We start from the raw sequence: 23,686 nt of genomic DNA on the forward strand, positions 1-23,686 counted from the left end.
ATGTCTTGGCAATTGGTAATTTGAGGATATTGGTTTTTTTTGTATACATGGGCAGAATTCATGGATTCTGGGAAGATTTGCATGAGATTCTCATTTTTCCTTTATTTGTTTCCATAGAAGCAATTTACTTGGATAAATGATTTGGTGAAAGGCAAGTGGAGAAAGCATCAGTAAGTTAAGATAGATTCCTTTAGAATAGGATCTGTCCCAAGAGTTTCTAGAAAATTTCAGAGATTCCATATCCGATTAACTTCAATACAAAGGTGAGAATTTGGCCTTGCAATATTGCTTCTGTTTTGTCCCCACTAACACTCGACCAATGGTGTAATGATTTTGTTAATACATGCTTGATGTTGCAAAATTCTTGGATACTCGATTCAAAGTAGATATGAATGCTAAGACATGTAATCTGGTGAGAAGTCATTATGCCATGATAGAACATAAGTTGTAGCCCTTGCAATCATCCATGTTCCGAATAGAAACAAAACCCAAGCTGCTATCTCTTCACAGTAAAAAAACCAGAGAAATAAAGCCTTTCTGAGCCTTAAGAGGACTCAACCAGATGAGGCACTTTACTTGTATTGAAAAATATTCAAGTATCGCAGCAGGCTACTCTTTGTGGCAACATGAAGCTCTCGAAGGGTAATTTTTTTCCTTGACAACCATAGTCTTCTTATGGTCACATTTAAAATGTGTGGAGTATGCAATAAGGGGGAAAACTCGTGCAATGTGGCATTGGTGATCACTGGGTTAACCATTGCCACTACTAATTGGTTTCTCAATTCTGATGCTGATGTGGTTGTTGGGTTGAATAACCTTATAGTCGTAAATCATTCTCTAATAACTACTGCTGAAATACACTCTCCTTTCATTTTCTGAGGAAATCCTTGCAGGGAAACTTCTGAGAACTTCTTTGTATTTTGCAGATGGCACCCAGTGTAAACATGTTGGTTCTGATTAGAGTGACCAACCCAGTAGGGACATTGTGTGAGGCGCACAACAGAGACAGCTGGTGCACAAGATCAACCTAGAGACACCTGCATGAAGCTCAAGGCATTCCACTGAAACTAGCCTACTAGGCTAACTGAAATATTCATGGTAAAATGAAATTTTTTAGGAGAGATGCCTAAATGGGCATTTGTAATGCTAATCTTGAAATATATTATTTTGGGCACCTCGTTCATAAAGGTAAACTATTTGAGGTCACCATTACACTGCAGTGGATTGTAGAGTGTGTATATTTATGAGATAATTAATACCACTCATAGGAATTTGATGGTGTCAGGTTTCATGTCCTTGTAGATATCTGACTATAAATAGTGTTATCACAATTAAAATTCTAGCTCATTTAAAGCCTAAGTTGTTACAAATATATCACCTCAACCACCTGTTTGGTTTTTGTACAAGAGAAATATTTATCTTAAAACATTTTATAATAAAATGTAAGCTTCTGCTAAAATGTTTTGTTGTAGTCAATAACAATTCCATTTCTCTGGCTTATGGTATGTGGTATATCTTGAATTTTCTAATTCTAAATTGGATTCTTTTGCCAAAAATAACCTTGAAGGAGACATTAATGTAGTCTGACCTCTACAACAAGGAAGCATTGTCGATTAACATGAAGTATACTTGATTAATCCTCTCAATTGATTAATGTACATTGTATACTTCTCACAACATTGAGGAAGATTGTATATATATCCGTATGATGTAACTAACAATCAAAAAATAATGTCAAAGACATGATAGTCCCGAGAGAAGAATGCCCGACAGGTGAGATGTTTTACGATACTGTAATCTTTTGTAGCTAGAGAATTGCTTTCATGGCAAAGTTGGAGAGTTAAGACTCTATAGAGCTTGCATGGCAAAGGAGAGCACATATTGAGGTTCCTTAGAGCTAGAGAGTTTGATGATGGATGACATGCCAGGTGGTGCTATTTTAGTAACATTTATCTTATAGTAAGTGTTTCCATGGGATATATTTTGGTTTTTGAGGTTTCTATATTTTTGGAGGCTCAACTCGACTTTTTGAGACTCTGTTTTTTAGAAGGGGTCACTACTATTTTTAGTACACCTAGTTTTAGGCAATTACATGATCTTAACTAAATATCCCTTCATATATGGAATAGTGTCAGGCTGCTTTATGAAAATCAAGACTAGATCTTCGTGATGGTATTGATGACTAGTTCGTCGATAGGAGCCTCATTTCTCCTCTCATAAGCATATAGATGTATGTGTGAAGGCACACAGCTTAGTAGAGATCTTAGTAGCAATCCTCAGACTTCTGCATATTTAGGATTCCAAATCTTGATAAAGAAAATACATAATTGATCTTACTCCCTCTGTTCTTAGGGAGATCAGAATCCTAAGCTTAAATTTCCAGAGATCATTCTTCAATATTTCATATGATTAGACTTCCCTCAAAGTATCCATCTAGAAATATGCTCAACATGAGATCCATTAAGTTTGAAGATAATTTATTAATGAAATTAAGCATTCCATGATTCTGGCAATGCATTTCCATAAACAACAATGTCTTTTGCTATGCTTGCAAGGAGGATTCAACAGAAAACACCCTCTGAGACTGAAGAGATGTTAGAGGTGAGCTGCTCATAAAATTTCATAGACATAATCAGTAACCAAAAATGCATGAGAGGATCCTATCATGGACCAGGGAATCTTCAAATTTTACTCCTACTATTCTGTATTCTCTATGCTATCTTTAACATAATGATTTAATAAATTATCAGGCTATGCTATAGTTGTACCAACATCTGAGTATTGTAATGAATATAAGGATTTGGTATAATATTTGCATGCTATAAATTACATGTAGCAAATCGCCCTTGAACTTGTCACCGTCAAACAACTGTTAATATGAAGACTCTTAGCAAGAAATATTTTTGAGGAATGTCATACTCATTATAACTGTAGTATATATTACATACTTCATCTAGTGAAGGGTCTCGGTGAGCTGATTCATACATATAATAATTTTAGTTATCACTCTTTGTTCAAAATCTAGCCATCACATCATTTAACTTATAACCATAGCTTCAACATGTTGTATTCGTTTAGATTCAGTCAAATTATGAACAATCTTAGCAGAATATATTCTAATCTCTTGTAGCATTTCGATAACATAACCTCATATGTCATGTTGTAACATAGTATGACACATATTAATCTAATTCAATCACTTCTAAATTGAGTAATATGTAGAGTAACTCTTGGACTTCTTAGATCGATATCATCAAAAATTTGATGTAGTCTTTGCATCTTTTAAACCTCATCATCTGACAACCAGTGTAGACCCACCTCACCTAACCTACCTATTGCAATCTGGATTAGAAAGCCTTAGAATGGTGACATAACATATCTCGTTAGATCTCATAGAGATATTATTTGGATATAAGTCTCTGTTCTGCTTGTATATGTGACGCAACACTCCTTAACAGAGATCTCGATATGAATGTCAGAAGAAATATTATTCAACAAAGAAATGTACCTAATAATAGAGGAGGGTCTGAAAAATTTCTAATACTCTCTTCAAGGACATCTTTACTGAGACACAAAATCCCTTTTTTTGTTGAGGCTTGATCAAACCAAGGCACCAACTCCCTCTTGGTCAGATGATCCTTCTTACTACATAAGATATGGAAATGTAAAGAGGATCTTGGTCTCTATATCTCAGGTCATGATCCTTCTTACAACATAAGATATGTAATTGTAAAGAGGATCTCGGTCTCTATATCTCAGATCTGCATTGTATCAACAAAAATTATAAGTTTAGACCAACTAAGCTCCATGTGCAATAGGTTGTAATAGGATTGTTCTCATTGTATGATTTCATACAGGGATGGATCGTCTGAGGATTTTTCAATGCATGCTCTTAGCCTTATTACCTAATTAACACATTTAGGACCTTTTCTTCAAGGAGAAACAAGAATATCAGCCTATTCAACCACCCTTGATAGGTCGGCTTCTTTAGAAGATAGGGATGGGGTATATATATGAGACTAGGTCATAGCTACTCAACTTTTCTACCACTGGCTTCTGCTTCTAACTGTTCTTCATGAATCATCACTTCAAGAGTGTTGTAACCCTTATCCAATGTTGGGCTAATTTATTCACTAAATTAACACAAGTATTTAATTATCAATCCGGGTTTGTAAAACTTGGAGGCAAATCCACTATATATGGACATCATATATAATCAAGTTTAGAAGATAAAATTTGAAGAATTAAGGGAGTACATATTACAAATATAAACCTATTTTAACAATTTCTAATTCATTTATGCAATATATGAGGGAAGAGGCTCCTAACTTAGGAGAACCAGGTTGTCCTTCCCTACAATACTACTTTCATGAAGATAAATCTAAGAGCACTAATTAACAATGGCTTATGATGCAGAAGTTGTAAAGGAAGATGCTCCTAACTAAGGAGGTCTAGATTGTCCTTCTTCACAATCCTACTATATCACAATCACCATTGCTTCAAACCAGAAATGCAGAAATAACTTCAAATGAGAAATGGAGAATGAAATTCAGTTTTAGTTCGAGATCAAATAGAAGGGGAATTTAACTTAAATTCCTTTGTGTCCCTTCATATGTAGATTAGAATTAAACCAATATTCATTCAGCAATCATCACACATCTAAATACATTTGAAACAAAAACTAGTCTATGAAAACTATGAAAATTGAACCAAGAAGTGTACTTAGCTTGGTGTGGGGGCCCTCCACCCTTGCCTTGCACACTTGAAGAAATCTCAGCTACAACAACTTTAGTAAATCAACCAAGCATGAACAACAAATTGGAATGAAACAAGTTCTTCAAATTAGCTCCCAACTCCAATTATACAAAAGTTACATACACATTTCATTACAAAAGCCATCAAAGTCTTGGCTTTAAATAGAGGTTTAATGAAACAAACTAATCTATATTATCTCTAACACTCATATCTACTCATATCCACCTATCTAAGTCGAACTCATCCAATTCATCCCAAGAAATATGGTCAATCCCATAAAATCTCAAAACTGTCCTATTTCCTAGGGATTTTCTGGTGACTAGTCATGTTTGACCAGCCTTGACCGGGCCTAATAAAGCTTGTTCTGGCCGAACCAAGTGGAGTTAGCTTAGTCCTAGTTCCCAAGTTGTCCATCCATGCATCAAACTCGAGCCCAAGTGTCCTGGAAACATGCCATCCACATAGCTATTACGGGAATTTCTGATTCAGTCCAAAATTGCACTTGAAACTCAATTTTCATAAAAACTTCTAAAAATTGCAAAATTAAAATTAAACACCTGAATATGCATAAAATACATCAAAATGAGATGGATGTGATGGAAAATGGATGGAAAATATAAGGATCAAGTAGATTTCCCTAAGCAAAAATAGACCAAAACTGAGGGCCAACATTTCCCCCTTGCTGATCTTCAAGCATGTCCTCATGTTTGTCTTTGTCTCATTGATCTTCTGCCTCTGTATGCTGACCTCCCTGGTTGTTCTACCTATGGATCTGTCCCTTGAAGATGAAGCTTTCTCTTGAGCTACCTGTAAAAAGATATCTATGCTTTCATGCACTTCTTCTCTTTTCTTGTGGATGACTTTCTTTACCAATATATCATTCTGGATGAGCAGCTTCAGACGACAAATAAAACTTGAATTTTGCAATACATTCCGACACAGGATTCATGTCCCTCTCAAATCAACAATTTTACTCAAAGGATCCAATATCCAGTTGCCCTTACATCTCATTAAAAGAAGCAAACAAAAATTTATGTCTAGGCATTCACTTTCAATTTAGCCACTGATTTACCCATGCAATCTGCAAAATAGGGGTTGAAAGAACCATAAAAATATCCCAAACAGAAATGAATTTGAGGAAAACCCATGTTTGCGTTTTTCAAATTTCATTCTAGTTTGCTTTAGAAAAACAACGAAAAATAATGGCTTCTTAGCAATTTCGAATTTTTTAGAAGATATGGTCCCTGATTCCTTATTTGTTACCTCCACTAGTAGTTGACTCGTTTCCTTCTATCTTTGACTGCACATGTGTTTGCTTCTTCTTGAGAAATCAAAATCTTAGAGGAAATTGATTTTTTTCTTTACCAACAATCCATCTCTGGCAATGAAATCAATTTTTCTTTGCCTTAAATTTTTGTATTCTATCTTCTACTGTAAAAAGGAGTCTATTGCTCTGATAAAAACAAAAAAATAAATTTTCCCTTTGTATACAAAGATCTTGAAAACATTTTGAACATGTTTTCATTGCTTCTTAACTCAAAATCCCCTCTCTGGTTCGAATTTTTTTCACTGTGCACATAGATGAAACGGATTTGCCCAAACCATACATGGATGAAACGCATTTTGCCCACTGTAAATTCTGTTCTCTGTATAAATCAATCTTCAGCATTGTATATAACTATGACCCTTCATCATTCAATGACCAATATAAAACATTGCATTGTTTATACAATCGTCATATGTCATTTCATTGCTCCAATGACCAATATAAACCCCTGCGCTGTTTTATTTAATCATGACAGTCAATTTGGCTTTGCGCACTTAAAAATAAACTCAATTCTTCGAACATAAGTGCACACTTTGTTTTTAAAGACCCATTCCCTTCATGCATCAAACTGAAACGCGACTGTTTGATCATAAAACGCATGGACAGGTGTAGTTTAGGCTCAGCGAACTACATGTTTTCAAGACTTCACTCAAACTTTTCATTCATTACTTCCAACATGCAGTCAAACCGTAATAAACATTTTATTGCGTGGAGAACCAGAATCACAGCTAACAACTCATTCCTCGTGCATTATTTGTGCAAGCAAACTTCACTGTGCAATTAATCTGAAGATGTCATCATGTAAGCAATCAACTTTACTATGCAAACACTCTGTTTTATCTAATAAACTCGGTGATTGCATGGAGAATTTAAATCGATTACCTGGCTGTGATGAACTGTAGTGATTTCCTCTGCAACGTGGCTCAATTAACCTGCATTCCTCCTCATACTACGGATTTTCTGGAATTTGTTGGCTTATCGTGTAAGCAAGACAATTTCAATTTAAAATCTTCTCTCGGCATTTCAAAACAAGAAGGCAGCATGTGGCAGCGTATCTCAAAATCTACAGGTGGCAGAGGATTTTATGCATACGAGATCTGGAACATAAAATCTGGGATTCTTTGCATAAATTACGGCTTGGCATTATCTCCATTAATTTACCTACACGGTCTCAGCTATTTTTATCCTTACCTCCTCTGTCAAAATGTTTTGCTTCTCGCATCTATCGTCTTTCCTGAGCTCCTCAACGGCTGTGATGGCAACAAATTCATGATTTTGAGCTGCAAAATGGCAGAGCTATTTTGAGTAACGCACAGGGTTTATGTCAAAACGTTTTTACTTGTTGACTGTAGCTGTAGCTTTTGTTAAAACGTTTTACTTCCCACAAGGTTTTTTCCAAAACGTTTTTACCATTTACTGTTGTCTGGTACGCCGTGCATAACCATCAAACTGATAATTGGAACCGTGTTTAAATATTTTCATTGTGCTATATGAACGCAAGTGGCTGCACAATAGCAAAACGTAGAGCTGCTGTGAGTTGTAGAGAATTACGTAGAGCTATAGTTCAGAATAATATTTTTCATGGCCATGAATGTTTTACTACAGCTCCAACGTTGTTCTACAGCTCACGGGGTTTCAGAACTGCTTAATTCTCTGAGCTTCAAATGCATATTTGACTGTTATATTATTTGGTTGTTGTCCTTTTGACTGATATGCCGTGTATAGTTTCCATTGGGCTGCTGAATAGAACTGTTTATACCATGTTGTCGCCACCATCTCATATTTGAATTCATCTTTGAAGCCATCCTTCTATTCTGTCAAAAAAAAATGCGTTTAGCAACCAGCAAAATAGTTTTTGAATAGATTTTGACTGTTTTTCACATGCAGCGATGTCTTTCACTTGCGTACTTGTGGTTGCTTATGTTTCACTGTGTGTACTCTCTTACTACGTTCTTGTCATTCCATTTTCCATCCTTATTACACTGCCCACATTCTTTAACATTTCATCTTTCAATCATAACCACCCTCATTACGCTGCCCATACTTTAGTTTGTTTGCATCATAATTCCATGGCCTTCGTTGCATTGTATTTCCACCATATGAACCATGTACTCATAAATCATTTCGATTTAATGGCTTCCATAATGTGCATGTGTGCTATTTACTGCAATGTATTTCCATAAGTCTGCGATGATAATAGCCTTACCCCATCATATTACCATATACTTGCCACCGTATCGTATTGCATGCATATATTACTAATAGCATTTCTTCTTATGCGCCATGATAAGGTTAAATTGTGTTGATTTGTATTCTTTACAATATGCACATCTCTTATATCTCCTATATTGTTTTAATATCGTTTTAATTTTAAAATGACCATTCAGGTCATATTTAAAATTACTTCCATGGGACTAACGCTTGCTTTGTTTGTGCAGGTTCAACTTTTTAAATCCTCACTTTGATCCCTTTTTGCTTTACGGAAACATACTTAGGGTTAGGGTTAGGAAATGAATATGGAATATATGAAGGGAATGTAGGATGCACATAGGTAAATGTAGAATGTTTTTAAGGTTATGGAATGTTAGGGTTATGGAATGAATAGAATATAGGATTAGGTCTAAGATAATGGGTATAGGATGAGGAAAATGTATAAAATATGCATTCAGGTATTAACTCAATTTTAACAAAGCCTAAAAATTTCTACAAAAATTTGAATTTACAGGAGCAAAATTGTGCACTTAATATTCTTGTACTTCCCTGTAGTATTGGATGAATGTTGTTGTTCTTTAACAATATTGGATGAAGTTGTCTTGATTGAATTTCATAGATAGATAGAAACATAGAGCTTATTTATGCTTCATGTTCTTGCATCCTTCACTGATTCTGGTCCATTGATTGTTGATGTCGTTCAGGTCCCTTTGCAATTGATTCATGATAATTCAGGTCCCTTTTGTCATGTACATTTTTATGCAATATATACATGTTTTTGCTAACATTTCAGTTCCCTCTGCAATTGATTTCAAACATATTTCAGGTCCCAACTGCCAACAATACAAGTTCTGTCGTCAATGCAGCTGCATAACTAAGTTTCTTTTTGTGAACCTTCCCCCTTGCTGATGGGAAGACTTGTCCTCAAGTATTCTTTATTCTGGAGGATGATTCCTGCAAACTCAAACTGAAGAAATGGTAAAACAAAATAGAGAATTCATATTGGCCAAGCTGGTTGGTTTTCCAATATGAATTCGAGTTTGTATTGTGCCACTTTCGTGGATTTTCACAACCAAACTCCTTTATTATTTTTGATCTTTTTCTATTTTTTCTTTTCTAGATGGAGGTGGGGTGTAATGGAGTTGGGAAGTATGAAAAGCTTATGGAAATAGGTTATATCGAAGTCATGATATAGTAGTAAATCTGGACTTCAACATGCATGGTCATGGAGCTTAACATACGGTATGGATGATGAACAATATGAATTCAAATCATGAACAAATGATGATGATCAAATCATGAACAATATGAATTCAATATGAAAGGCTTCTTTGAAGATTGATGTGACTTGACATAGTACTGAACTTGACTGCTTCTTCTAATGATTGTCTTCATGTCTTTTTGCCTTGATCTCGATCATGTTGTAGGGTTTGGTGGTGTTGTTGGTCAACATTGAAGAGCAAGCTTCAAGAGTTGGAGTTCCATCGAATGAACTCAACATCAAGTGAATTTTCACTTTGCTTTGACTTGAACATTTGTATTCATATTCTGGAATATGAATTTGACTTTTGAAAATTACTTCATCCATGGAGTTCACTCCTTCATTCTTCCTATGACCTGCAAAAACATAGCACTTGCCTGCAATACAACATTAGATGATGGAGGAAGAGAGGTGTACAGTCTCTCTTCTTCCAATATATATGTAAATCATTACAAGCATTGCTTAGAAAACAAGTCCAAATATGATAGACAAACATAATGCACTTATTTACACCTTTGAGGAATGGTGGCCAGCCTAGACCTCCTAGCGGTATTTTGTTTACAAAATATTCGTTATATATCCAATTACAGTGATTCCAAAGCCAAGTTGAATTGAATTCATATGGATACCTCCTGTATAAACATGTTTTCAAAATGATTTAAAATGATATGGTAAAAATTATAAGGAGTTCCATGTTTGATAGAGCTGCTTGTTAATTTTTAACTAGACCAATAGTCACTGTTTGAAGCGTATATTCTTCGATAAAGATAAGATCAATGTGATTCCACTTGGAGATTAAATTAGATTAATTTTTTTATTTCCAGTAGAAACAGGTTTTAAAAATTATTAGGCTTGATATCACAAAATTGGTGATGAACAGACCTAGGAGGCATAGTTTTACTATACTGTTTTGAAGACATGCAGTCACTAAATGTGGCATAACTTTTTCATTTCACCTCCAAATGGGATGATTCAAATTGTGTCTTAAACTAGACTTGAATATATATCTCCCATATAAACAGGTTTTGAAAAGAAGATGATTTGGTATTTCAAATATGCCAATGAACAGTCAAGACCTAGAATTGTCACCTTGCAGATTTTTCGACAAGCAGTTAGTATTTCAAGAATAACTTTTTCATATGATACCTGATTTAAGTGATTCAAATTGTTTTGGAAACTAGATTCCAAGGGATATATTTCCTATGAATTTCAGATAAAAATGTTTCCATTAGACACTTCAAATATAGGTTGTACTAACTCTGTCCTTAACATTTCTCCTGAGACCTAGTTTTGATTTTGATCACATTTTTATTTGTGATATAAATTGAAAAATTCAAAATGGATTCCAAAACTAGATTTCAAGAGATATGTAAAAAAAACATGATTTCATAATCATCCTATATGGTTACCCAAAATAGGCTTGTTCTTACTGCATTTTTCCATGTAGTCCTTTCAAAGGAGTATTGAACAATGATTTGAAGAAATAGTTTGAAACAAATTTATTATGGAAGTCTTATTGTGAATTTATTCTACTTGTTTATTTATTCTATCCTATCCTATTCTATTTTAGAAAAATAATTCATTCTCTCAAGTATAAGAGAATTTCCAGTGCATCCATTTTCGTAACAAGATCATAAGTAAACTCATATCCAAATTTGGAAAATATACTTTAATGAATGTTTGGACATGAAAATTTATCTGATCATAAAGATTTGATGAGAAAGAATGTTGAAGAATGGAGTAGTTTTGTAACCTATTCTTTAACATCATCTTTTAGATCTTGTCGTTGAAAATGGATTTTGTAGTTTTTTTTTTTTTTGATTTTATGTTTTTGTTGGGGGGTTTTGTTGTGGAAACCTAATTTTAGGATCTCTATTTCTAGGCATAAAGAAACATAACTATGAGAATTGTATCTTAACTAAATTTTTAGTGTTTTTGTTTATTTTCTATTTGACTATGCTGATAATTACCTCCTCGGCAACGGCGCCAAAATGTTGGGCTAATTTATTGACTAAATTAACACAAGTATTTAATTATCAATCCGGGTTTGTAAAACTTGGAGGCAAATTCACTGTATATGGACATCAGATATAATCAAGTTTAGAAGATAAAATTTGAAGAATTAAGGGAGTACATATTACAAATATAAACCTATTTTAACAATTTCTAATTCATTTATGTAATATATGAGGGAAGAGGCTCCTAACTTAGGAGAACCAAGTTGTCCTTCCCTACAATACTACTTTCATGAAGATAAATCTAAGAGCACTAATTAACAATGGCTTATGATGTAGACGATGTAAAGGAAGATGCTCCTAACTAAGGAGGTCCAGATTGTCCTTCTTCACAATCCTACTATATCACAATCACCATTGCTTCAAACCCGAAATGCAGAAATAACTTCTAATGAGAAATGGAGAATGAAATTCAGTTTTAGTTCGAGATCAAATAGAAGGGGAATTTAACTTAAATTCCTTTGTGTCCCTTCATATGTAGATTAGAATTAAATCAATATTCATTCAGCAATCATCACACATCTAAATACATTTGAAACAAAAACTAGTCTATGAAAACTATGAAAATTGAACCAAGAAGTGTACTTAGCTTGGTGTCGGGACCCTCCACCCTTGCCTTGCAAACTTGAAGAAATCTCAGCTACAGCAACTTTAGTAAATCAACCAAGCATGAACAACAAATTGGAATGAAATAAGTTCTTCAAATTAGCTCCCAACTTCAATTATACAAAAGTTACATACAAATTTCATTACAAAAGCCATCAAAGTCTTGGCTTTAAATAGAGGTTTAATGAAACAAACTGATCTATATTATCTCTAACACTCATATCTACTCATATCCAACTATATAAGTCAAACTCATCCAATTCATCCCAAGAAATATGGTCAATCCCATAAAATCTCAAAACTGCCCTATTTCCTAGGGATTTTCTGGTGACTAGTCATGTTTGACCAGCCTTGACCGGGCCTAATAAAGCTTGTTCTGGCAGAACCAAGTGGACTTAGCTTAGTCCTAGTTCCCAAGCTGTCCATCCATGCATCAAACTCGAGCCCAAGTGTCCTGCAAACATGTCATCCACATAGCTATTACGGGAATTTCTGATTCAGTCCAAAATTGCACTTGAAACTCAATTTTCCTAAAAACTTCTAGAAATTGCAAAATTAAAATTAAACACCTGAATATGAATAAAATACATCAAAATGGGATGGATGTGATGGAAAATGGATGGAAAATATGAGGATCAAGTAGATTTCCCTAAGCAAAAATAGACCAAAACTGAGGGCCAACATCCAAGATGCCAAATTAAAAAGGAGTTGTATTTTCTTTTACTGGCAGATCAAAAACTGTCAAAAGAGAACAATTCTTCTATTTGCTTTAGACTATTCCTCAATATAGGACTTTGATTTTCTCATAAAAGTTTCACTAATCACGGCCTTTAGTTATTCCAGAAGTAGCTTTGTATACTCTGAGGGAATCACCCTTGTTAAACACTTCATAGAGGCTGATCTGTTTTCCTTGGTAGCTTCACCAATTTCGTTTTTGGGACTTGTCATTCAAATTATTGGAATTACCTTATAGAGTTTTAAAATTTGGCCTTGTATGAGCCTATGGTGGAATATAGCCCCCGTGTTAGAGAAGAGTGTGAAGAAGTTTCAATGGATTGTATGGAGGTGGATGAGGTTCAATCCACATTGTAGCCTAAAAGAAAATCCTACAAGTTTCTTTTTGAAGTTGCGGTTGCTTTCAATCCCAACGAGGAAAAGGAACCTAACCTTGAATTAAGCGAGGAAGGTGAGTCATTAGCCTTTCTAGCTCAGTTTCCTGATCCTAGTGACAAGGCCACAATCCTTCCACCCCATAATCCTAAGACTAATTATCTATCTACCAGACATAATTTCTCTGCTATCGTCTAGAAAGAGACCTAGATTTGGAAGTTAGGGGACTAGCTTATGGGGAGCATGGGGTTTTGGAATCTAAATCGAAAAGTGGACTTACCAAAGTCACAGAGATTAAGGAAATACAATCCCTGGGAGACCAAATGGCTTTTGTAGGTTTATCCACTGATTGTAGAGAAATCCATGAGGTTGAAGAAAAAGAAATAGCATTAGTTGATAAATATGAAGAAAATCCCTGCAATACTAGTGGTTCCACCTTTAAACCCAGGTTGAAATTTTTTGAAAAAGAGTGGGAAATGTATGATGATGAAGATGAAGAGGAGCAGGAGAAGCCCTTTAGATGGTTGAGAATTTCATTGTTGTTTATGTTTTTTTTGTTGTGTGCTTTAGTTGCTTTGTTGGGATCCAAAAGCCCCAATATTCTGCCACCATCTTTGCAGAACAATGCATTGTCTACTAGTGAGTTTTATGCCTCAATAGTGAATGTTGTTAAAGATGTAGAATCATTTTGGAGACAGGATTTTGTCAGAGATATGAATCATTCTCCTTTACAGTATTCAAGGACAAAATTTGATGTTATTGTAGAGAATGTTAAGTTCTGGTTTTATTCATACTTGACCAAGCTAAAGGCGCTAACAAATTCTATCATGGAAAGAATCATGGTGAACTCCTTTGATAAAACCCATAACAGTGGTATTGAAGGAATGGACAATCATCTTGTCTTGGAAACTATTGTAAAAAGGGACATCAAGGACCATATCCTTTCCTCAGATGAGAGCTTACTGGAGAAGGGGAGTAGCATAGAGGCCACTCTGAAGGGATTTGATCAATTTGTTGCCTCTTCAGTTCATAATGAACTGTCCACCCAAATATCTAGTGCAAGGGAGGGAGAGCATGTTCCAGAGGGGAATACTAAGCTTGAAGTTGATCTTCACAGTGCATCTGAGAACCCATCATCCTCTGGAATGCAAGAAAAAGAGAATAAAGTTAGAGCACATGAACATGGAGACTTCATGCCATTATCTTCTCCAGAAACCCTTCCTCGTTTAGACATACCTTTATCCTCCTACTCTGACATAGATGATGAAAATGATAGATATGGTAGAGAAAAGGGTTTTGGGGAATCTATGTTCTCATCTTCTTCATATAGAATAGACATTTATGCTGCTTCTGAGGAATCTCTGCCTATGGTTCATTCTTAAGAAGAAGATAATATCAATGAACATGCTTCTGAAGCAGTAGACATTGATGAGATTCCTAAAACTACCGTCCTTCCTAACCATGACCAGAAGTTTGTATCAGTTGTCAGTGAAGATTCAGAAGTCAGTGAACCTTTCGTTCCTTTGGTTTCATAGAGCAACTCAGAAGTAAAGCAAGAATCTGAGGCATTAGACATGGAAAACCAAACACTTGAGAATGTGATTATTGAATATATTACAAAAATTATATCTGATTTAATTTTTGAATATTTTCCATAGATTAAAATATGATGGATTCCTAGATTTCCATTCACTAAGATATGAATTGGTCAAATACAATAAATTTGTGGATACATGTATTACTAATTGAAGAGTTGAATTTATGATTGTGGAACTGGTGGTATTTTTTTTATTGTTTTGTTAGAAAGTGTTTTTAAAGCTTATACATGGCTTATTCTTTGCATACCAGAACACAAGGGCCTTTAAAGAGGTTGCAATTATTCATCATCCACATGTAGGGGAATATGCCTCTGGTTTTATTACATCATCACTTGTCCTTCCAGTCATTTCTTATGCTTTAGATATCCTTGAAGTTGAGTTAATACTAAAGCATTCCACATGAATGTTGAAATTGAGTGGTAGATGGAAATGTTTCTTGCATATCTACAAATTAATATCTATTTGTAGATTATCATTGTTGTCATAAATAAAACTCCATGTTTATTGGTAAACATGAAACTTCTTTTGACATGCTATAGTTTAAATAAATATTATTTCAATTTGTATGGGAGGTAGTTCTTACTTTTCTCCCATTGTCATATGCAAGTTGAGAGTGGAGATGAAGAACTCTGTAGTGTCTATGTTCCCATGAATCATCTATATATTGGTGACATTTTCCTTGTTAACTCTAAATATATTATTCGACCAAACTTATTTGTTTGTGAAAGCATAGGTTGGTAGTCATGCATTTTTCTTTCATTACTGTTATTATTTATGGTGTATATGTTTCCATGATATATTTCATTCTTTTTGGGATTTTGTTTCATAGATCTAGGGATGATACTTTACGCTCTTCTTTTCACTTTCCATCTTATCCATCCTTACTTCCTTGGAGGCATGTTTTGTGACTTCATATCCCAACTTCATTGGAGACCTACATTGTGACTTCATATATTGTACATTTGTAGTAGTGGAAAGTAATCATAGGAGGAAGGAGAAATTTATTAATGTGGAATGGACTCCCAACATAGGGATACTGCATTGTAGTAGTAAGACCTGCAATTCTTGTGAGCATCACATAAATAACAACCACAAACGAAAGAGGGTCCACAAGGCATGACACCAAAACCATTAGTGATGTTAATGGCAGAGTGAAGGAGGATGCTATAACATTGCGGACCTAAACTCCAAAGGAATGGAATCCCAAGATGGGAATGTGCCACTTTGGTAATGAGACTTGAAACTATTACAAACCCCATATATATAGTCATTATTATTATTTTTTTGAAGGAAAATCTCATGGGAAATCCAAGGGATGCTTCCCCACATTTGTGGATGATATCCCTTGTAAACCTGTTGACATAGACTTGTTTGTTTAACCTAGGGGGATTTGGTTTGGAGCTTCAGAAGCAAATGAGCAACTATTGGAATGGCCCATTTTAGGAATTTTGAGCATTTTCAAGGGAGTAGAGGCATAGTGCTTTCTCTTTCTTTGTCTTTGCATAATCATGTGATTGCTTGCAGTTTGGATTCAGTAGGCATGTGTGTTTGGGTCATGTTCTTGATTTAGGACCACGTGATACATTTTTCTATTTTGTATGCCCCTATCCTTAGCTTTGAGCAAGAATACTTGTGGGATTGGATGGCCTCTTCTTTGTTGACAACTTAGTGCATCTTTAGGGGTCACCTGACCATGTTTGAGTGCGAAGGAGACAAGTGTGGAGGTGGGGTTTTATATATGGACTTTATATATTGTACATATGTAGCAGTGGTATCCCTTTGTCTATATTTTCTCTTTTTGCTTTGAAAAATAGTGTGGGTGTTGCCCAAGATGCTTATTGTATGATAATCCTTTGCAAGATCATTATTGGGGACAATGATATGTTGGTTCATTTTATTATGAGGTATGATTTGTTTGCTTCCTTTAATTATATGCAAAATGGAATGTCCTCAAGATTGGATGGTTTGCCTTATGAAGTCTCTAAGTTCATGTGGGACTTTATTGGGGATCATATTTTTTGTTGAGATGTAGATTTCTCTTCTCTAGGTTCCTCTTTGAGTCCCTCAAGTCTTAATTATGGCTTGATGAAGCCTATTCCTAAGAATGCAATGAGAGACTCTATAGGTGTTTGGTAGCTTATTACTTTGCTTACCATTGCTTAAAAATTTGTGGCAAAGGCTTTTGCTTTGAGGATCTAGTGAGTTTCCAAGTAAGTAGTGTGACCGAGGTGGACTAAGTTTGTCCAGTGGTCTGGTCAACCAGGGAGGCAATGGAGTGGGCCAGAGAGATAGGGAAACAATGCCTTAAGTTGAATATTGACTTTGAAAATCCTATGATCGAGTTGGTTTTTCTTTCATCTGTAAGATAAGTTGATGTGCTTAGGTTATGATTCACATTGTGTGGGTATACTAAGTGATATTTTCACCAATTCCTTGGCCTTTGTTTTGTCATAAAGCCTTAACCCTGTGTATAGTGTTACATTAGTTGATTCAATAGGGCCATCCTTTGGTGCCTTATGAACGAGGTAAAATTCTTCCCCACATAAAACTTCATTGTGTTAACAAGAAAAAATAGGGAAGTATATATATACTAACTTAGGATCCCAAATGACACATATCATAACAAGGAACATACATATGCCACTGTAGAATTTCCTTGCCTTACATTGCTTTGTACCTAGTTCATGCTCTGCTCTGGAAAGAGTTATATCACACTTGACCAGATACAGACTTGCATAAATATCTTCCAACTGAATATCACACACAGATTCATTGTGTCATGTTTATAGAGTAATACATCAAACTTTTGCATGATCTGTCATGAATCAATGAGATGACAAATGTATAGCAATAGTGATTTTCATGACTGATATCAAAGTATTTAAGGAAAATCTTTGCATCTTTTAGAAATAGGAAAAGGTTGTCACCATCTCATTTTCACTAAAAACTACATCCGTGACCAGATGAAAAACCGAGTGACCTTGATGGCCCATGAAGCGAATTAAATATAAGTAGCCCAATTGTGCTTCTAAAATAGGCAAACTGTCATTTATTTCAATGGATTTTTTTTTCTACTTTCCCATAGATAATGCAAACCGTGGAAACGAGAACTTCCTCCTCTTAGACACAAGTGGCTTATCTAAAGGCCTTTCATCAAACTTATTTGCCATGGAAGCTTTCATGCTCAACACCTGACCCAATGATGTTATTGGCATGACAAGAATATTTTCTTTCTCATTGCTATTGTCCAGATCATTTGGATTAGAATATGCATGGTTTTTCCAATTACTGACTCGGTTGTGTGGCACACCATATCTCTTCGTCGCAGTAGCTAAATCACCAGCTTTTCTATGCTGTCCATTTTGTGCTCTCCATTTTCTGAGTTGATCCTCAACTATCAATTTCACTGCATTTTCCCTCTTTGCCTTCTGTGAGGCAACTTGAAGAGCCTCCCTCCTTTCTATTATCTCTTTATTTGCTTCTTCCAATCTCTTTAGTATTTCCCATTTACTATCCTTAGTTTCATCTATTTGGGCTACAACAACTGCCACCCACTTGTCATCAAGTTCCTCAGCTTCATGTGCCTGATTGGTTAGTGCAAAGTACTCATTAAATGAAAGTGTGACTGATAGAGTCCTCCAACAATTGACTCACTCTGATTCATATCCTCAATCCTAGCAAGAGACAATACTTCTGATGCCCAAGCTGCTTCTGCCATTTTTATAGCTGCTTGTAGCCTACTCTCTGTAGTTCTAGTACCAGCCTTTGATTGTGCAACTTCTTCCTTTGCTTTGTGCATATCCTCTCTAGTTGCTTCAGTTTCAATCTTGTCTTTATCTGCCTCAGTAGCTGCTTGCTGTAAAGCTTTGTCATAGCTTCCTTGGATTGCCTCTCTCCATCTTGTCGATTTAATTGCTTGTCTTGTTTGATTCAATTCAGCCTCCAAAGAAGCAACTACTGCATAAGACTTTGCTACCCTTTCCCATGTTTCTTCTAGCATTGCACTTTCCCTCTCCAACTCTTCTCTGAGTGGCTCAATGGAACCTGCTAAATAAGTTACCTCATGTGTGGCTTTGTTTAGATTTTCTCTCATCTTCCCTAGTTCTACTAGAGTTATATATTCGACTTTAGTTTTTTTAACCTCTCGACTCTTTGCAAGATCCAGGTCATCCAATGCTTTAGAGAGGGAATTTTCAACTGCATGCATATATGTTCCTAGTTTAAGTTCCGACTCTTTAACAGCTACTAATTCTAGTTTCAAGCTCTGCAATAAAGAGGATGAGGCATATAGCTTTAACATTAGATCCTTAACAAGGACTACTTCATGATTCAACGTAATCAGTTCCTCGTTGATATGCTCTATTTCTTTCCCCTTCTCCTCATACACTCGATCTTTGGCCATAGCTACAACATGTTGCTTTTCTTTTGTTTCCATATATAAGCTCTGATCTTATCCAATAAATTTTTTGTGGTCATAAATTATATGGTTAGTGCATCTGCTTGTTTCTACACCTCTTCAGAAGCTGCCAATGCATCAATTGCATTTTCAAGAGCAATGTCCCTCAATTTACCTGAACATAGGTATTCTGAAATTGCATGCTCAAGCTCCTATTTGACAGCGGTAGTTCTAAGATTAATGATGCATTTATTTCCTTTTAAACCTCTAGTTGTGTCTTCATAATGATATTTTTTTCATCCAAATCAGCATTGTCCTTCTCCACAACTCCTAGCCTTGCAAATTCAGAGTCAACTATTACTTGCCTTTCTAAAGTGTTAGCACTCTCCAAATTTAATGTTAATTCCTTTATGAGACACATCGTTTTGTCCATCTCCAATATAGCCTGTGATTTTTCATATTCTGTTGCAATTAGAAGTCTTTTTAGTTGTTTAAGCTTTTCCTCCATCTTTTGAAGCTCGACTGCTACATATTGGCATCTCTGTACAAACAGTTTTTGTGTTATTTTGTACCACCTAATATAAAGTCTAGAATCTCATCTTGTAAGTCAATTAGAATAGTTGCAAGAAATAATGTTGTAGAAAATAGATCTTTCTTGAAGTTCTTCTTTAGAGTCATAATTTTATTCTCTCATAACTGCCCTATTGCAGGTTACATGAATAGTATGAAGTGATTGCTTATCTATATGATACAAGCTCCATTCCAATAAAAGTGTTAGTAACAGTAATATCAACCACAATGATCTGAATGGAAAATGGCATCAACCCATGCTATTCATCCACCCATGGAATTTACCCATGGTATTGTAAGTGGCATCCACCCATGGTATTGTAAATGACATCCACCTATGGTACTCATTCACCCATGGTATTGTGACATCCACGCATGGTATTCATTCACCCATGGTATTGTGACATCCATCCATGGTATTCATTCACCCATGGAATTGACCTGTGGTGTTGTAATTGAAAAATACTATACGAAACAAGTCAGATTTTGTAAAAGGACAGATGGTCGACCACAATTTAGACCTTACAGTTATTATCTGTTTTAATAAAAAAATTATTTGTGGTTCTGTTTATTAGGCATTCTCTTCTTTTTCTTTTGGAAATTTCAATTTTCCAGATCTTGGGGCCTCCCCCCAAGATCCATTTCAATCTTTTAGATCTTGAGGGCCTCCCCCCAAGATCCATTTCAATCTTTTAGATCTTGAGGGCCTCCCCCCAAGATTCAGATCAATGGTATTGGAGCAGGTTATGAATCCATGGGAATGAGGGTTTCATGCATATTTCAGTTTCAATTTTTTTCAAGAATATTCAAAAAAATTTAGATACATGTTGTGACCTCCATAGAGCACTTTCTTGGGGCAAGCAGGAGGAATTTTTCTTTTTCATTTTTTTGTAGGAAATTTCTTTTGGGTAGAGAGTTTGCAGATCAGATCCAAAATCTTTGGTGCAATATTTACAAAAACAAATACCATATCTGGATTCTTTGTGAAAAAATATCAAAATTGAAAAAAAAAATCAGTCGAATCGACTCTGGATGAGGGAGATATCACTGATTTAAAATCAGTTATGTTGTAGAATTTTTTTCTTATGATAACTGGTGGATGGCGACTCTTCTATCATTTTTGAAGTTTTTGTGTATAATTTCAAAACAATTATTGTAGATATGAGGTCCTATTGAAAAATCACCCAATTTCAAAAAAAAAAGGGACGAATTGGAGTTTGGATGTGGGAGATATCGTTGATTTAAAATCAACTATTTTTTTCAGAACTTTTGTGACAATGGAAAAATTGCAGTGTTAATATGAGATTCTAGAATGTCGAGATACAGATTTCCAACACATGTGAAGATGCAAATTGTCATTCTACTTCCAAAAATAGGTTATAATAAATATTATGAGTTATAGTAACTGATTTATGTCCATTTTAATTCTGGAGCAACATTCGAAGTGGGTGCCCATTGGAGACGTGCCCTCCCACCGCACTTTAGTGGGCACCTGCTTCACATTCATCAGTTTCAGCATAGTAGCTTTTGGCTTGGGTTATTTGGAGATGTACCCTCTCAGCCCAGGCTATGTAGGCACCTGTTACTTCATCAACAACCAACATCATGATTATGGGTGAACCACACAAAATCCTAGTCATCGAAGTCCATTTGCTAGGCCGCACAATGTTAGTATCATAGTTGGTCACAAGTATTATAGGGTATTTCTATTCTCAGATCTTCATTTGTCATGGTTATGGGTCATCCACACTTCATCAAAGTCCATTTGCTAGGCTGCACACTGTTAGTATCATAGTTGGTCACAAGCATTACAGGGTATCTCTATCCTCGGATCTTCATTCATCATGGTTATGGGTCATCCAAAAACCCACACTTCATCAAAGTCCATTTGCTAGGCCACACACTATCAGTATCACAGTTGGTAACGAGAATTACAGGGTATCTCTATCCTCGGATCTTCGTTTATCATGGTTATGGGTTAACCACATAAAACCATTCTCTTAAGTGGGTCTTAATATTTAACAAAGGTTTTGCATGAGGGAACTTTACGAAATTAGTACCATTGCTTCTTAAGAAGGGATGAATGATTCGAATGTTAAATGGCATCAACCCATGGTATTCAGCCACCCATGTTGTTCATCCACCCATGTTGTTCATCCACCCATGGAATTTGCCGATCATATTGTAAGTGCCATCCACCCATGGTATTGTAAGTGATATGCACCCATGGTATTCATTCACCCATGGTATTTTCCCATGGTATTGTGACATCCACCCATGGTATTCATTCACCCATGGAGTTGACCTATGGTATTGTGACATCCACCCATGGTATTCATTCACCCAGGGAATTGACCCATGGTGTTGTAACTGAAAAATACTATAACAAACAAGTCACATTTTGTAAAAGGACAGATGGTCCACCACAATGTAGTCCTTACAGTTATTATCTGTTTTAATAAAAAGTTTTTTTGTGATTTTGTTTATTGGGCATTCTCCTCTTTTTCTTCTAGCAATTTCATTTTTTCAGGTCTTGGGCTCCTCCCCCAAAGATCCATTTCAATATTTTAGATCGTGAGGGCCTCCCCCCAACCACAATCAATAGTGTCACCTTATATGGGCTTAATAGAAAGGCTTATACTAGTAGATAGTGTGATCACCTAATATAGCTTATCCATATTGTCAAGGTTACAACTATGTTATCTATGTACAAACTTGTGAATACGAGTTGTCGGTTGTGAAGATCCTTGATTATGGAAACTAGTGTACTCAATGCTTATAGTGGTAAAGCAATAGGGCATGATTGAGCTAAGTGTATTGAACTTGAACTATACTATCATTCATAACGGTACTAATCCCATGACTATGACTACTCTAATATGCTACCATAATTGTGTCACAACCTTACTGTGATTGACCGATGATAGATACCCATATAGAATAAAGGAAAGCATAGGATGGCTCGTACACAATTTAATAAGTATTAGTACTATCTAACAAGGTCATGATTATTTGATAAGATTAAGTGCATAGATTGGTATCATTACAACTGTTAACACAGTCTAATATCCATAAGCGACCAACTTGATCATATACAAATATCCTATAGGTATTGATGATCAAAGTGTATTCTATTCTGCTTATATTTGCATATGCCTTCTTGTCACATGCATTCTTATATTCATGGCAGGGTAGTGGAGAAATTGGTATCAGAGTAGTATAGAAAAATGAAAAAAATGTAAAATTCAGAAGTATACCAATCCTCAATGGTTAACAGAGGGTGCTGGGTATGTTATAGATGCAACAATGAAGCATACATTTTTCTTGATTGTTAGCCCCTTTCCCAACAAAAGGTTTGAAAGAAATAAAATGCTTTTCATTCAAGAATGGGATGTCCCCTACTTCACACATACGTGGGGATCCTTGACACCATCAAAAGATCCCCATGCCATATACAAATCTATTTATGGAATTTTCAGAGTTCTAGGAAGCTTTATGTTAACAGGTTTCCAGATTCCTCCATAGGCAAATCTAACTTGATGACACACTTGGATTGGAAGAATTTCATTGCTTTGAAAGGCCATTTCATTATACTTCTCCCTAAGTTGATGGTATCAATGGGAATAGATATTTTTCAATCTATGCATGTCTTATTTGTTCTTTACTACTAGTCATTGTCACTAGTGGTAGCTCTTGATATTTCTTTGGGTTGAAATAATCTCTTATTGGTATGCCAATAATGGAATTTAAAGCAAAAAATTCAATCCATATAAGCTGGGTGTATGTGTGATGAGCATGGGGAAGGGAACTGTTTGTGAATGTTTAAATATGGGTTTC

General features: G+C 35.4%; 1 protein-coding gene across 1 annotated transcript; it reads right to left on the reverse strand.

The window, feature by feature from the left end:
* Positions 1-17,954: 17,954 nt before the first annotated feature.
* Positions 17,955-19,285, reverse strand: LOC149165694 (WEB family protein At2g38370-like). Its single transcript, XM_089429906.1, has 2 exons — positions 18,575-19,285; positions 17,955-18,467 (listed from the first exon to the last, which is right to left on the reverse strand). The coding sequence occupies exons 1-2, from the start codon at positions 19,283-19,285 to the stop codon at positions 17,955-17,957; spliced, it is 1,224 nt and encodes a 407-aa protein (XP_089286032.1).
* Positions 19,286-23,686: the final 4,401 nt, after the last annotated feature.

The sequence above is a fragment of the Pinus tabuliformis genome, chromosome 5_1, assembly GCF_031772625.1.
Source record: "Pinus tabuliformis cultivar Carrire ecotype Pingquan chromosome 5_1, CPIR1, whole genome shotgun sequence".
NCBI classification, from domain to species: Eukaryota; Viridiplantae; Streptophyta; class Pinopsida; order Pinales; family Pinaceae; genus Pinus; species Pinus tabuliformis.